Source organism: Citrus clementina, unplaced genomic scaffold (assembly GCF_000493195.1).
Source record: "Citrus clementina cultivar Clemenules unplaced genomic scaffold, Citrus_clementina_v1.0 scaffold_3, whole genome shotgun sequence".
Classification (NCBI taxonomy): Eukaryota; Viridiplantae; Streptophyta; class Magnoliopsida; order Sapindales; family Rutaceae; genus Citrus; species Citrus x clementina.
Genome location: NW_006262339.1, coordinates 42,467,619 through 42,483,868, shown reverse-complemented (window position 1 = coordinate 42,483,868; position 16,250 = coordinate 42,467,619). Strand labels below are relative to the sequence as shown.

At 36.5% G+C, this 16,250-nt stretch overlaps 1 protein-coding gene across 2 annotated transcripts; it reads left to right on the top strand.

Moving 5' to 3' along the window:
• The first annotated feature begins 7,435 nt into the window (after positions 1 to 7,435).
• Positions 7,436 to 15,438, top strand: LOC18047637. 2 transcript variants are annotated; one of them, XM_024187766.1, is made up of 10 exons: positions 7,436 to 7,727; positions 7,856 to 7,890; positions 8,183 to 11,163; positions 11,274 to 11,360; positions 12,381 to 12,533; positions 13,189 to 13,352; positions 13,445 to 13,592; positions 13,881 to 14,003; positions 14,083 to 14,170; positions 14,835 to 15,438. In XM_024187766.1, the coding sequence occupies exons 3-10, from the start codon at positions 8,227 to 8,229 to the stop codon at positions 15,044 to 15,046; spliced, it is 3,912 nt and encodes a 1,303-aa protein (XP_024043534.1). In that variant the 5' UTR covers positions 7,436 to 7,727; positions 7,856 to 7,890; positions 8,183 to 8,226; the 3' UTR covers positions 15,047 to 15,438. The 2 variants fall into 2 exon arrangements, with proteins under 2 accessions (XP_024043534.1, XP_024043535.1); XM_024187767.1 differs by lacking the exons at positions 13,189 to 13,352; positions 13,881 to 14,003; positions 14,083 to 14,170; positions 14,835 to 15,438 and having other exon boundaries at positions 7,856 to 11,163; positions 13,445 to 13,532.
• The last annotated feature ends 812 nt before the right edge of the window (positions 15,439 to 16,250 follow it).

The following is a 16,250-nucleotide window of genomic DNA, read 5'->3' as shown; positions in this document are numbered from 1 at the left end:
CCCTAGGTGAGGCCAACAAGGTCAAGTTTACATGGGATTACATTGCTGAGCAAAAATCAAAAATGAAAAATCGAGAATTTTTTGTTTTAACACTTCCATGCTTTTGGCCTTCACGACAAATTTCACCCAATCCAGATTCTAGCATTGCCACTCAGCCCATCATCGTCTCCTGACTCCATCACCAATGCTAACACTGTGTCACGACACTACTGTCTCCTAACTTGCGTTTTGCTTCAAGTAGCAGGTTATTGTTATGATTCAGCAGCACTGCCAAGAATGAAGAATTCAATCTAGGAGGGGCTAAATTCAAATAACAATATGATTTAAAAAATAGTCGACAAGCAAAAAATATTATAATAAATATTTATTAATGTATTTAATTCAATACATTTATAAATGCCCTCAACGTGTTTTCATGTGTTAAAAACTATAAAGAATAACCTTATCATGAAGAATACAAAATAAATATTTTTTTTTAATAAATACAACAATAATATCACTCAATCATTAATCTCTTATCTAATTTCATAAACGTTTTTTCACAAAATTTATGGCTAAAAATGCCTTTCTACTGTAGTTATGACAACTAATAAAATCAATATTAATGTCATCAATAATAAATTAATAAATACAATTTATCCTTTTTAGTATCAACTATTTTTCTTGTTAGCTTATCAGAATTTCAATTTTGAAAATTTGCTATTAGAACCCACCTTCATAATGTAAACACCAAGTTGAATTTTAAGTGTTATAAGATTCTTCGAAGAGAAATCATTTGGATATACTCAGTAAGATGAAGTAGTTTCTATACTTTTGTGCAAGGAGAGTTAGGCCTTGAGAAATTTCAAAATAACAATGTTTCTTTATGGGTTGGAAGTGTAAAAATAAATACTAGATATTTTAGTTATTTTTAAATTTTACCAGGGACTTCTATGGTAAATAAAGCCCTTGTTAAGACTACTATGACGCCGCCGCTGTTGGGGGTTTGATTTATGAATCTTAAGTTAATTTATAAATCTTCTTAGAGTTTGATTTAAATTGTTGATTCTGATGTCGATTTGAATTTGATTTATGAGTCTCAAATTGATTTAAATTTGATTTTTGAGTTTTTGGTTTCCGAAGCTTAAAATTGATTTATGCTCCAACATCACCATAGCTACTTCTTGCTGCTGCTGTTGTTGTTGTTGTTTGATTATGTTGGTTTTTCTGTGGGTTGTGTTGTTGTATTTGTTTAGTTGAATTTTACAAACTTTTAATTGTAATATTTTGCCTCAAAGCACAACATAATCACTGAATGTACCTGTTCCTGCTTAGGGAATGTTATGCTTAGACCTGATAATCATTCGCACACACTTCACTTGAGCTTTATACTGTAACTATTGTCGGTAAACTAATAAGTTCCATTTGTTAACTTGATTCTGTTACTGTGTAGATTTTGTTTAGTATCTTCTTTTGCTTATATTCATAAGTAAATTTAGATACAGCTTGTATTGTCCAATTTCAGATTAGGCACGTCACCGAGCATGTAAAAGAACTTTTATCTTTAAATTGTTCATCCTTGTGTTGTGATTTTATTTTAATCTCTATTGCTTCTGAAAAATTCTTATTTGATGCTCTTGTAAAAATTGTAATAAATTCATTTTGTAAGAATGGTGGATGGAGGTTCAAGCCCATACCACTGGAAAGAAGACGTGCACAAGACCAACATTCAATTTGTAGTAATTTTTTTTCTACTTGTGAAGTTATAGGATGATTTTACAAAAATTATATGGAAACGTGTAGCCAATCCCTTCGTTTTAAGAGGCTATGAAAATTCAATTGCTATATGATTTTGATGTGAGTTTCTTGTATGATGTATACATTATTGTAGTTTTTTTTTTTTTGAGAAGAAAAGTGGTTTTCATTGATTCAAAGAGTTAAATAACTCCATAACTTCTGAGGGGTACGAATCTACCTATACAACAGTTTTACACTTCTCTAAAGCAAACTTTGCTATAGAGTGAGCAATAACATTACATGATCTTGGCGTTTGCTGGATTTGCCATGCACTGAAGCCTCTCAAGCTACTTTGCATTTCTGCAACTAACCATTGAATCTCTGTTCTGCTGCTCTTCCTGTTGTTGACAAAATCTACTGCCTCTTGGGAATCCGATTCTACAATGACTCTTGCCAAGCCTTTTTCTATAGCTACACTCAGGCCCCAATTCATTGCTTCAGCTTCTGCAAATGTTACGTCACTGTGAAGCTTTGTACTCTTGACAGCAGCTGCGATAATATCTTTGTTTGCATCCCTTATGATTATCCCCAAGCCTACACGGTGCTCCTCTAAGTTTATGGCAGCATCCACGTTGATTTTAACCCAGCCTGAGGGAGGAGGGCTCCAGCTTGCTCGAGTTGTCATCTGGTCCCCAGCCGTGAGAATTCTTCCTGGAGCTTGAATTCGTTTGAAAGAATCAACAACTGCCTCTGCTTTGGCTGCTATTATGCAAGGCTCGTCTCTTTTTCCCCTGAACAAAACATGGTTTCTTGCACTCCAAATGACCCAACACAGAGCTATCACCAGATTAGCATCAGTTTTACCCATTCTTCTCACTGCTTCATGGACAAAACTGAGGATGTCTTGGTGAGCTATATTTCCAATATCAGCTGCAAATTTGGTGGTTTTCCAGACTGCACGGGCTGATTTGCACTCCATCAGGGCATGGGCAGTGGTCTTCATCTTAGTTCCACATAGTTGGCACGTCGGCTGTGGTAATACTTTCCTCTTCCATAAGTTCTCAGCTGTTGGGAGTAAATTTTTTGCTGCCCTCCATGTAAAAATCTTAATTTTTTCTGGTAAAGACAACGTCCAAATGACTGACCATTGGTTTGTCTTTTGATTTGAGCAGTTTGGGATGTCCGGAAATTTCTCTTTCAAAGCCACCTGATAGCCACTCTTTACAGAGTAGATCCCTTTTTTATCGTAGTGCCAAACTATTTGATCCTCCATGGGTCGGCTGGGGAGGGGAATTCTTAAAATCATCTCGGCATCTTCTTTTCCAAAGTGTTGATTAATCAAGCCTTCATTCCACTGGTTAGCAGCATTAATCAAATCTGAGACTCTTGAATCGATGGGTAGAGATGGAGGGGAAACTGGTTTGAAGGATGTGGGCCTTGGCATCCAGTTTCCTTTATAAACCTCGACTTGCTCTCCATTCCCGATCCTCCATCTGATCCCTTTATGAATCACTTGTCTCCCCCACAAAATACTCCTCCAGATGAATGAAGGCTTACTTCCCAACCTTGCATTTAAGAACTGACCACTCTTGAAATACCTAGCTTGCAGGACTCTAGCCATCAGAGAGTTAGGAAATTGAATAATTCTCCAACTTTGCTTAGCAACTAGCGCCTGATTAAAGCTTGCAAATTCTCTTAATCCCAGCCCTCCTCTTTGCTTGGCTTAACTTAATTTCTCCCATTTTGCCCAGTGAATCCCTCTTTTTTCCTTATTGCTGCTCCACCAGAATTTGGCTATTACTTGTTGGATATCATTACAAGTACTTAAGGGGAGTTTGAAGACACTCATTGCGTATGCCGGAACTGCCTGAGCCACTGCCTTGATCAGAACTTCTTTGCCCCCGCATGAGAAAAATTTATGCTGCCAATTGGTGATTTTGCTGGACACTCTCAGCTTGATGTCATTAAAGAACCCCGATCTTTTCCTTCCTATCATCGATGGTGGCCCCAAGTATTTTTCGTGCCTAGAGACTACATTCAGCTGAAAGATGTTCTTGATTGCCGCGATGGCTCCACTGCTCGTGTTCCCGCTAAAAAACATGGATGATTTATCGTAATTGAAGAGCTGGCCTGATGCAGCTGCATAGGCCTCAAATATCCTTTTCAGATGCAAACAGTCTGCTTCTGAGGCTTTTGTGAAGATGAGGCTATCATCGGCAAACAATAAGTGGGATATGATGATATCTTTGCTGAATTTCAGCCCATGGATTAGGCTTTTTTCTTCAGCCCTTTGCAGCAAATTTGAGAATGCCTCTGCACACATAAGAAACAGATAAGGAGAGAGAGGGCATCCCTGTCTTAATCCTCTTTGCGGCTGGATGATGCCCTTGGCTATCCCATTGATAATGATAGAGAAAGAGGATGTTGTAATACATCTCATGATCAAGTTAACCCAAGTTCGAGCAAATCCTAATTTCAGCATTACATGTTCCAAGAACAGCCATTCCACCCTATCATACGCCTTACTAATGTCCAGCTTTAAAGCTACAAGGCCACTTTTTTTTCCTTTACAATGTCTAATTTTATGGAGGCACTCATAACCTATGATAATGTTATCGGTTATGAGTCTATTAGGAATAAAGGCACTTTGGGATGGTGAGATTATATTGTGCAGGTGGTGTTTTAGCCTATTAGCTATAGCTTTTGCAATAATTCTGTAGATCACATTACATAAGCTTATAGGCTGGAAATCAGTCACCTTTCTAGGTTGTTTAACCTTTGGAACTAGGGCAATGTGAGTATGGTTGAGAGGAGTGATAGTACCTTGCTCGTTGAGAATGTGAAGGCATGTATTGACTACCCCCGTGCTGACTGGATTCCAATGCTTCTGGTAGAAAGTGGCTGGCAGTCCGTCAGGCCCTGGTGCTTTGGTAGGGCACATCTGCATTAATGCATCCACAATCTCCTCCTTAGTAAAGGGTTGTATCAGCTGATCGTTCATCTCCTTAGTGACTTTTGTACCCATCCCTTCTAACACTGTATCCATTAGTTTCTGGTCTGGACTTGAAGTGGTAAACAAATCGGCAAAGTAGCCGCAAAACTCACTCTCTACCTCGTCGGCATTTTGCATCCAGTTCCCTTGACTATCCTCTATGCCCCAAATTTTATTTTTTCTTTTACGAGAAGAGGCTTTGGCATGAAAGTACTTGGTATTTTTATCTCCCTCTCGCAACCAATCTGCTCGGGACCTCTGCTTCCAGTAAATTTCTTCATTGAGTAATATGTTGTGAATCTGATTCTTGACTCTCTTGATTTCCTCCCCACTGTTGTGTTGCATTCCACTGTAATTCAGCTCTTTTAATCTGGCCATCAACTTCTCAAGTCTCCGCTGCCTCCCTTTGAACTCCTCGTTGCTCCAACTCTTTAGCTGAGCCATTGAGGTCTTTGCCGTTTGTTTAAAGAGCTGGACAGGATCATTACTTCTCCAGTTATCATGCCTCTTCCACTGTCTATCTATAATTTCTTTACAAGCCTCGTAGGTACTCCACATATCCTCATAATGGAGTCTTGAGGCACTCATTTTCCTGTATCCTATCCCACTCCCTCTTTCTAGCACTTCCAGTAACACAGGGCAGTGATCCGATGTCCACTCCCCCTTTGTAAAGGGTTGTGAAATTTGGTCTAAGGGTTTTTTTTTTTTTGGGTTTCTTTTAACCAATAATATATGGCCTGGCTCATTGGGTCCCTTTTACCTTTGTAGTTGAAAGTTAATAATAATCTAAAAGTGTGTTTTGATGTCTAAATAGTCGTGCTTTTGCTAATTTGAGTGTTTTATATATGGGTCCGGTTATGTTGGAACTGTTTTAAGATAAAACATATTTTTATAACCACACGATTAAAGTTATAACATATTTTTTATTATTTATCATTTTGCGTGTGTGGTTGTAATTTGTGCTATATTTTAGAACAATTCCAAGGTAGTAATTGTTTTTTTTATATATATAAGAGAGAGTTTTTGATCTACCTGCACACGTGGTAATTGATTTATCGGGTAAACGTGGGTTACCCAATATGAGAATCTTAAATGGACGGAGCATGAGAAGAAGACAAGAAGTGTTTGGTGCATCCACATTGGATCAATGATGGTTATCTTCTCTGGCTTAAGCAGCTTGAAAATGTATTATTCTTTTGAGTTAGTGAGATTTTCATTCAACATCTAACTGTAACATGATAAAGTATAATATTTTACAATGCTATAATACTGTATGCACATATGATAATATAAATAGAATCTATTGAATAAATATATAAAGGCATTTTGCGAGAATTGAGAGTGGTGGTATTTCAGGTTATAGTAATTTATTTGTGTTGGGAATTTTTTTAAAGGTTATTTATTTTATTTGCTTTATTTTTTTAGGGAAAAAAATGATGTTATGCTGCCAAAAATTATAGAATTCAATTTTCTAATAATTTAAAGAAGATTGATAGTATTTACATGTTGTTCTTGAATAAATAAATAAAAACATGGCATTAATTTGCCAATGAAAACTAATATTATGTTAAAAATTCATTTCTTTTGAAAGGTAATTTAAATTAATCACACAAAAAAATATAACGCAGTACAATACATGTATCACTAAATAAAGTATAATTAAAAATTAATATAATCTAACACTAAATATTATATAATATAATATTAGTATAATAATAAAGTTTGTATTAAATAATATAATATAATATATCCTACATTAAAAAATTTATTACGCTGTAATGCATTATAATGTATTAAATACGGCTGGAGAGTTGAGATAGCAATGGTTTAACAAATGCCGATCGTCAAAAAAAAAAGAAAAAAATTCTTTTACCGATCTTGATGCTTGACGAGGTGACACGTGTATTAGTGATCCAACCGTAAACTGATTTAGTGGATGAAAATTCTGCTTGCTTCCAAAACAAAATAAATTAAATTAAATTAAAGGTCGTTGGCTCAATCCATGATGCCGGTCTGGCAGGCAATTGTAGTAAAAAAGACGTCTGGTTATGGGTGCGCCCACATCATTAATTATCTTTCACCCGAGGGAGGTCCATTGCGTCTCGACTACATGTAAATGGGATGCCGTTATCATAATCACGACCGTCCATTTGGTACCGGCCCATTTCGCTGGGCCAGAATTGGCATTGGCACCTGTTACCCACCGAACTTGCAATTCCCCGTTTCCAACGGCTAAGATTTAATTGAATCAGGTGTGCGAAGCTTAGACACAATATGACGACTATTTATTGAATTTATCACAAATATTTACAAATTTGGCGATATCTGCTAGTGAACCAACAACATACTTAATAACTGAAATTTTCAATAGCAATTTATTATTTATGATAATCTTCTCTATTTTTTAATAAAAAGATCGATTTAAACAATTATTAATAATTAATTATAAATATTTTCCCTAATTTTCCAATGACAGCTACTTATTATTTATGATAATCTTCTTTATGTTTTAATAAAGAGATTGATTTAAATAATTATTAAGAATTAATTATAAACATTTTCCCTATTTTTCTAGTGACATTTCTAGTAGAGAGATTATATGAAAGCAGAACTGATAAGGTTAATTTTATGTCCGAATAACGACGGGCCACGTCGGACGGAGGGCAGAGAGAGGGAGTAAAAACAAAAAGAATTATACATTTAAAAATTACGTTTACAGTTAAAAAAAGGGCAATTTCAATTTTAATTTAGCTCTGAGTGCGGATGCCGCTTAATTCTCGGCAATGTCGCGCCTGAGATTGAAGCTGCTACAGGCTTAAGCCACGCTTTCTCTTCTCTATCGTTCCGTTTCACCATTTTCGATTTCTCATCTCATCCAAGATTTTAAGTTTAATTTTTCTTTTTTCTCCTGATCGCTCTTCGAAATCCATATAATTCAATACCAAAAACCTTTTTTTTGTTAAATCAGTAACTCAAAAGCGGAGACAGAGAGAGTTGCCGAGCAGAAGCCAATAATCAGGTACTCTGATCCAGTTTTGATATTCAATTTTATCAGTTCAGGATATTCAATTTTTTTTTTCAAAAAGAAAGAAAATTATTGAAGCTGTGCTTTTTTGTTTAATCTATGTTATTTTTTCAACTGTTCAGGTTTTGTATACAGAATGTTGGCAGAAGATCATGCGGTATTTGATTGATTTACATGATTGATTGTGATATACATGCAATTCGGATCTGCTCAATCGGAATGATTGCTTTCGCTTCTTGATTGTTTGTGAGATAAGTTCGTGTGTAATTCACTGAATTCTACAGGGAATTTAGATAGGGAAAAAATTCATTTGTGTGTAAATTCGGAAGAATTGTTTGATATTTGATTTTGATCATATAGATAGGGAATTCAATACTTGATAATTTCAATTAATTGAGAAATTAGTGGGGATTGCTGTTACGAGAACCACTAGCTTGTGTATTTTTCAGATTGGAGATGATAATAGCAGCTGAGGAGCTAAGGCAGTGCTGTTATGCAGCTGAATAGGCCTCCCATATCTGATCCTACCATGACCAGTGAGGCACCTGGCCCATCTGGTCAATGGATCAAACTAGAGTCAAGTTATGTAGTACCAAATACTGTAAAAGATTTACATACAAATGTGTCTGTACGGACAGGTGAGGAATTTTCCATGGAGTTTCTTCAGGACCGTACTGCTGCAAGAGGGATTCCAGCCATGACCAATACAGTTCAGAATAATGAGATGATGGTTGGACAACATTATAATCAGAATAACCAGATGAGGTACGAGGATCTTGCCCGAATTCTTGGGTTGAAGAGAATGGATTCTGAGAGTGCTTCTGATATTTCTGATATTGGATCCACAAAAGGGTCTCTTAAGGAGATGGAGAATGGGGCTTATGGTGATAAAGTGAGCAGATATCGTAAAGAAGATGCTGATAGTAAACATGGGGAAAGAAAAGCTTTTGGTGAGCTGAACGGTGATAGAGCAGCTGGTTTGGTATCAACTTCTCCACCCACTCATGTTATAGAGCCTTCTTGCAGCAGCAACTTTAATGGGCCCAGAGTTTTGGGTAGATCACAATCTGGGAAGATGAAATTTCTCTGCAGCTTTGGTGGGAAAATATTGCCCAGGCCCAGTGATGGCAAACTCAGATATGTAGGGGGAGAGACACGGATCATTTCTCTTAGGACAAATCTTTCTTGGGAAGAACTTGTGAAGAAAACTTCGAATATTTGCAACCAACCTCACTTGATCAAATATCAGCTTCCAGGTGAGGATCTTGATGCCCTTATATCTGTGTCTTCGGATGATGACCTTCAGAATATGATAGATGAATATTGTGGACTTGAAAGACTTGAGGGTTCTCAAAGACTTAGGTTATTTTTGATTCCCTTGAGTGAATCTGAGAACACAGCTTCCTTGGAGGCAAACACTATTCAGCCGAACAGTCCTGATTACGAATATGTTGTTGCTGTGAATGGTATGCTGGGTTCCAGTCCTAGGAAAAGTGCTGGTGGGCAGACTTTGGGAAATGAAGCAAGTCGAATGGGGACAATTTTGGATCTTAATCCAAGTTTTCAGAAACTTGCTCCAACTTCCGTGGTACCTCTGGAGGTTAAGGGTGGATTGAATGGCTTCCATCCTACTCAATTTATTAATGAATCTAGTGATACAACCAGACATCCTAATCAACTGCATGGGAATAACTCCAGCATTGAGAGCGGTAGTTCCTTCATCACTGCCCAATTACCACCTGAGGATGCCGGCACCAACACTGCTAATTTCAATTATCCTCCTCAGGAGCCAGTAACTTTGACAAATTATCTTCAGCCTTACAAACAGGTTGATAACAAGCAGCCAGACCAACCCCATGGAGTTCAATTTCTCTACTGCAATTCTATTGAAGATACGAATCCTTCAGCTTTGGATCATAATGCTTTTGATTTTGACGGTTTCACCTGTGAGAGGCCTGTGCATAAGGAAAGGATTTTCCACTCAGAAAAGCATCTCTCACACCCAGAGGAAGCTATGGGTTTTTTTTCTGGATCTTTTGACTCCATTGACCCTCTACTAGGTATGCCACATGCATTTTCTGATTCAAAGCTGCAGGAGTATGGAGGGACCTCAGCTTACTGTTCTGTAGAAGGAGTGAGCCCGTCATCTCCCTTGATCTTTGCAAAGACTCAATTGCCTTCGCTGCCAGTTACAAATGCCTCACCGGAAATGCCAATGCAGCTGCTTGAGAATGTCAAACCTTTGGATCCAAGAGTACCAGAGCTTTTACTGGATATTGATACGACTGCATCACAGGGAAATATGCTGCACTCTCCATGTCCAGAGTTTGCCAGCAGAAATGGGCCTATTTGTAAGGTTGTCAGTAATATCAATGAAAAGTCCCAAACAGCTAAAGATGATGTGAGCAAGTCTAGTTTCATGAAACCGGTCCCTAGTGGGGGAAATTCTACAACTTCCAAAACAATGGACCAGGTCGATGAAAGAGTTTTGTTTTTGCATGAAGGTGGAAACTTCTATGCGGAACAATTACCAGCAACCAATATGGAATATAGGAAGAATTTACCTAATATCAATTCCAATCAAACTGTGGCATCTGGTGATAATACAAATGCACAAGATATGCGATTCTCTAGGGATATGCTTTCTGCATCTACAGTCATTCATCCCAGACCTTGTATCAACACTCTGATGGAGCACCCCAAAAGCAATGAACTGGGTAAAACTCCATCTGACCGTCTTGTCCGGGGCCAAACTGTGTACAATCAGCATTGTGAATCGAGTAGCACGGTGGTAGGTGGACAAAAATGCAATGTTTCATGGACCAAGAACTCTGATGTTGCAGGCCCATTTCCAAATACGAGAGAGGGTTCTGGTGATGAAAATTCTCTGGCTGATCTAACATCTGGGTCATGCAATGGTTTAGCTTCCCAAGAACCGGTGCACATGCAACCAGTTGTTAATCAAACTAATGCAGATCTTAGAGAAGCTAAACTAATAGTCTCTGCAGATTCTTCCCCTTCTCCGGTTCAAAATGATGCTGTTCCAAGTTCACATTTACTAAAAGGTGATCTTGATGCAAAGTTGCAGAACCTAACTGCAGATGTTGCTTTAAAGAGAGAGGTTTCTCCTCTTGACAATGATTTTCTAAATTGCTCTGATAAAATGGCTGAGAAATTGGGTTTTGGAGAATCTGTTTCTAAGAAGTCAAATGTAGAAGATGTTGCATACATCCAAACACCCTCAATAATTCAAAATAAAGATCAAAATAAACAGGAGCCATTGGTCATTGTGGGAGATGTGACTGGTAGCATGCCATCTGAGCATCAATTTTCACCTGAGGTTGTCTCACACTTGGATGCAACTAGCAGTGATGAAATGTCCACTAATGAAACTGAGTCAGAGAGTATCTTTCCGGAATCTCTGTCGCAGGTAAGAATGGTTAAACTTCCTACTAGTCTCTGGTTTTATAAATTTTGCATTTACTCGTTGGTGTGAGCTGCTAGATGACTGGGTTTTTTTATTTTGCTCTTTCTTAATAGGATTCTAAAGCTGATGTCCGAGATAAGGATGAATCTTTCAGTGATGCAATGATAGCTGAAATGGAAGCCAGCATCTATGGCCTGCAGGTTTTATACTGCTCTCTTGACCAGTTCACTCTTGATTTTGGTTAAGTTCTTGTTGTTAAATCTGCTTTTCCAAAACATAGTAATCACTATGATTTGAGGATTAAATATATGCCAACTATAGCTGTTCTCTCATGATCTTCTTACTGAGGGATGATGTTTGTTTTGGAGGAAGTCTCGAGTCTTGTTGAAGAACATGAAGCATTTCTATTTTTGGAATTTACAATAGAATAGATTACATCTTCTTCTAATATAATTACAAGACACACTATATTGTTTCATCATCTTTCTGCTGGTTTTGCATAATAATGTGGTGATTGATGCCTGACAACCTCCTACATGCCTTGGAAATTGTTACAAATATAACTGGGTAACTAAAAATAGCCACAACAACCTACATTCCTACATTCTTTATGTCTTACAGCCTACATTCTTTACGTCTTTAGGTATTTTAGTGGAAAGAGTTTCAATGGTCATAAGTTTGCTACCTGTAAATTGCGAAGTGGCTTGTTTTCTGCAAAGTTACTGAGATCAGCTCTTTTTAGGCAATAGGAATTTTATGTTTTTGAAGTATTATTCAATTGACCTTGATGTGAGGCTTCTGTGATTAACAATTGAATTAAGGAGTTGACCTGGCTTTCCTACTAATAAAGATGATAGTTTGTGCCAAGCCATGATCGGCTTAATAACTCAATATTATTTAAGTTTAGTTGGGGCTGTAGAACCTGTAAGCCCTATTCTTATATGTAAAGTTCAGTCTCTACTAGGTGTATAAGCAATCAATCCTCTTACTGCCGGTGGATTAATATCTCCTTGATCATGGAGCTGGCCTAAGTGTTCCTAACGAGATTGGACTTTTTTGTTTCCTTTGATAGCATTTATACTTGAATTTAGTGTTTGTTGGTTCTGATCACAAGTTTCAAATGTCATGATTTTCATAGTTCAATTACCAACTTCTTGGAAGTGTTTTGACCTTGATTCTGAAGTTGTTTGTGAGACCCAATTTTTTTGATATTGATACAGATTATAAAGAATGTTGACCTTGAAGAACTACGAGAGCTTGGATCTGGTACCTATGGAACTGTCTATCATGGAAAATGGCGGGGTTCAGATGTTGCTATAAAGAGAATAAAAAAGAGCTGCTTTGCTGGGAGATCATCAGAGCAAGAACGATTGGTGGGTTCCCAGATACTTTCCTTCTTGGTGCATTTTTCATTTGAAACTTCAAGTGATGCATATATATGGGAGTGGGAACGAATTGGCTCTGCCATGTTATGCCTCTTCCATTTTTCATAATTGTTCATGTGTTATTATTATCACGGGGAGGCTTTGTTTACGTGGTATGATTGCAAGGAATATGATTGATGCTTATATAACAACTGGCCTTCTTAAAACTAACAATTGTGTTGGCACCATCTTACCCACAATTTTAGAAGGACAAGCTCTAGTGAGAGTAGAGGTGAGCTAAAGAGATGGCCGGGCACTAAATTGCGTAAGATTAGGGTGTATAGATAGGATGAGAATAATTGAAAATCTGACTTTGACTCAAGGGTAACAAGGAACACGGAAATAAAGTGAAAAGTGAACTGAAGAAATTCAATGGAGACATCGAATCACATTGGTACGCTGATTTGGGATAGAGTTATGTTCTACCCTTGCCATTTTGATGTAAGAGTAAATTAACTGGACTATTTTTTGTTGTCAACTGGAAAAGCTGATAACAAAGGGGGAGTCCTCCTCTCTTTAATGATATAGATTCCTCAATACAATCATTCATTTTTGGTTATCACTGTCACGTGCATGTGATGCTGATGTATTTTTGGATTTACAGACCAAAGACTTCTGGAGAGAGGCTCATATTCTCTCAAATCTTCATCATCCAAATGTTGTTGCTTTTTATGGAGTAGTCCCAGATGGAACTGGAGGAACCTTGGCCACTGTAACTGAATTTATGGTCAATGGGTCACTTAAGCATGTGCTACTTAAGAAGGATAGGTAGTTTAGGCAATTTAGCTTTCATTTCTTATCTATTTTTTTGCTTCTCTTAGTTATTAATGCTTTCATTGGGAATGGGTATTCTTATGCAGATCACTTGATCGTCGTAAAAAGCTTATAATTGCCATGGATGCAGCTTTTGGCATGGAATACTTGCACTCAAAAAACATTGTCCACTTTGATCTGAAATGTGAAAATTTGTTAGTCAATCTGAGGGATCCTCAGCGGCCGATATGCAAGGTAAAAGTTTCAGACCAATTTTCCCCTGTTATCAGGCAAGATGCTGAAGTCCATGAACACCTCGAAGCTAGAAATGTGTTTCCATCCAGACAGGCATTTTGGAGACACATTTAGGCATAAATCAATTCCCTGAAAAACATTGGTCCAGTATTAGGCGAGAAGTTATAATCTGATTGTAATTTCAAGGAAACTTCTGTGGAGAAGCTCCTGTCGACTGCCTCTTCTGTTTTATATTTTTGCACTTGCACTGTTAAAATTCAAGCATCACCACTGGTTGTTGTCCTGCAGGTTGGGGATTTTGGATTGTCAAGAATCAAGCGCAATACTCTGGTATCAGGTGGTGTCAGAGGAACACTCCCATGGATGGCACCAGAACTGCTGAATGGTAGCAGTAACCGGGTTTCCGAAAAGGTCATATTGCAATTTTTAAAAGAGAAGTTAAGTTATGCTTATGCCATGGCATTCAACAATACTGTATTCAATTTGACAGGTTGATGTTTTCTCTTTTGGAATTTCGATGTGGGAAATCTTGACTGGGGAGGAACCTTATGCAGATATGCATTGTGGTGCCATTATTGGTAAGTTTGTCCTTAACCTAATGATTAGTCTCTGCTGATTGTAAACTTACATGAGTTTTATTCAGTCATGCTTTTCTTTTTGTCTGTGAAATTGAATTATATCCAAAAATAACTTGATAATCAAAAGAAGGTAACCAGTTCATTGTCCTGCCACAGAAGTTCTCTGAAGCTAATTTAATGATATCATTTGGTAATGAGTTAATGATTTTGTGGTGCCCCAACCTCTTCTGTGTTTCGATACTCTTCAATATGTAAATGCAGTCGATTCCCTTTTATGGAGAGCGTAAACTTCACTAATAGTGCAACTCCTGCAAGTTCTACATCATTTGAGAAAAAGAAAGGGGAGAAAATACATAAGAATAGCTGGAGTTACATATGTCAGATATGTAAATGGCATTGTGAACTATAGTGATGGACATTTTTTTTATCTTTTATTCCTTAACTTATGTTTGGACAAGTGTAATGGATTTCACTGAAGGCGCAATGAAGAAGGATTGCTTATTGTTGACACTTAATTTTCACTTACAAGATTATGGCATTGCCAGTTTAGCACCTATAATGCCTTTTTCGCTGCTAAGTCCAACTGCTGTACGCTCTCATTTTCTATCAATTCTTTTTTTCTTTTCAACTGTTTGTTCTGATTTGTCTTGGAAATTGTGTGAAGGGGGGATTGTGAAGAACACGCTTCGACCTACTATCCCAGAACGTTGTGATCCTGAGTGGAGAAAATTGATGGAACAGTGCTGGGCAGCGGATCCTGAAGCCAGGCCGTCATTTACTGAAATAACAAGCAGGTTGCGAACTATTTCTGCGGCCATTCAGTCAAAGTGCATTAATAGTGAGCCAAAACAGACTAAGCCAATTGTTTCCGCATGAACAGACAAAACGCATACAAGAACCTCTTCCATTATTCAGGTATGGGGACTATTTCGTGTAGTAATCAGTGGATATAGCTTGAGGAGTGGGCATGACTTGAGCTTGTAGTCTATTTTCTCTCCTTTTTTTTTCTTTTTAAAATTTTTTTCTTCCACCTTTGTCGGTTGACATGTCATTATTTTTTAATTCTTTTGTGTAAAAAAGGACAAAAAAATAGAAAAAAAGAGAGAGAGAGAAGAGAACAACTTAAATCACGGTAGTAAGGAAGCAATGAAGAGAGCATTATACTTAAGTTCTCCATTTGGCTTTCTATGTTGTTTTTGCCGGAGAAACTGTGTTCGTTTGTAATTTTGTAAATACGCGTTCAAAAGAGGTGCAGTGTTTCAGCTTAACTCCTTTATGGTCAGAGTTTCTTGTTTCGTCCTTCTTCTTCTTCTTCTGGTAGCATTGCTACATTGGTTTCAATTTATATTACAGATATTTTGATTGATTGCATTTTCTAAACCAATATGGATATAGGCAAATAAGGGTCCACGGTGCAGCTGCCCCATAGACCGTAAGGTGGGGGTTTTTTTTTTTTTTTTTAAATATGAATAAACTTGAATTATTCTAAATCTTAAATAGATTTAAATGTTTGAATTTGAATTATATTTTTTTAATTACTAAAATTATTAAAAATAAATATTAAGTTGTTTTTTTAATTTAAAAAATCTAAAAACTAATATTTTTACATTTATAACTTTACAAATTATACATGTTAAACAAATAATAAACATCTTAAAAAATATGAATAAACTAATATATTTTTATAACATAAATCATATTCAATTGAATATAATTTTTTAATATTCTATATTATATATTTTAATCAAGTTATTATAGTTTGTGATATTTTTATATGAAAAATATTTAATAAAAAATTATCAAGATAAATAATGTTAATTTGAAGAAAATAGAAAGATAAAAATAATAATGAAAATTAATTAATTAGATGGGGATATTTTAGAGAATAACTTTTAATGACATTCAAACCTTTTAGATTTAGTAAAAAATTAAAAAAAAAAGTTTAATAGCTTAATGACTTAATTGTTGAAAATTTTTATGAAATTAAAAAAAAAATTAACGATTTAATTAATTAAAATTAAGACAATTAAGTCATTAAATTAAAAAAAAAAAAAAAAAAAAAAAAAAAAAAAAAGCAAAC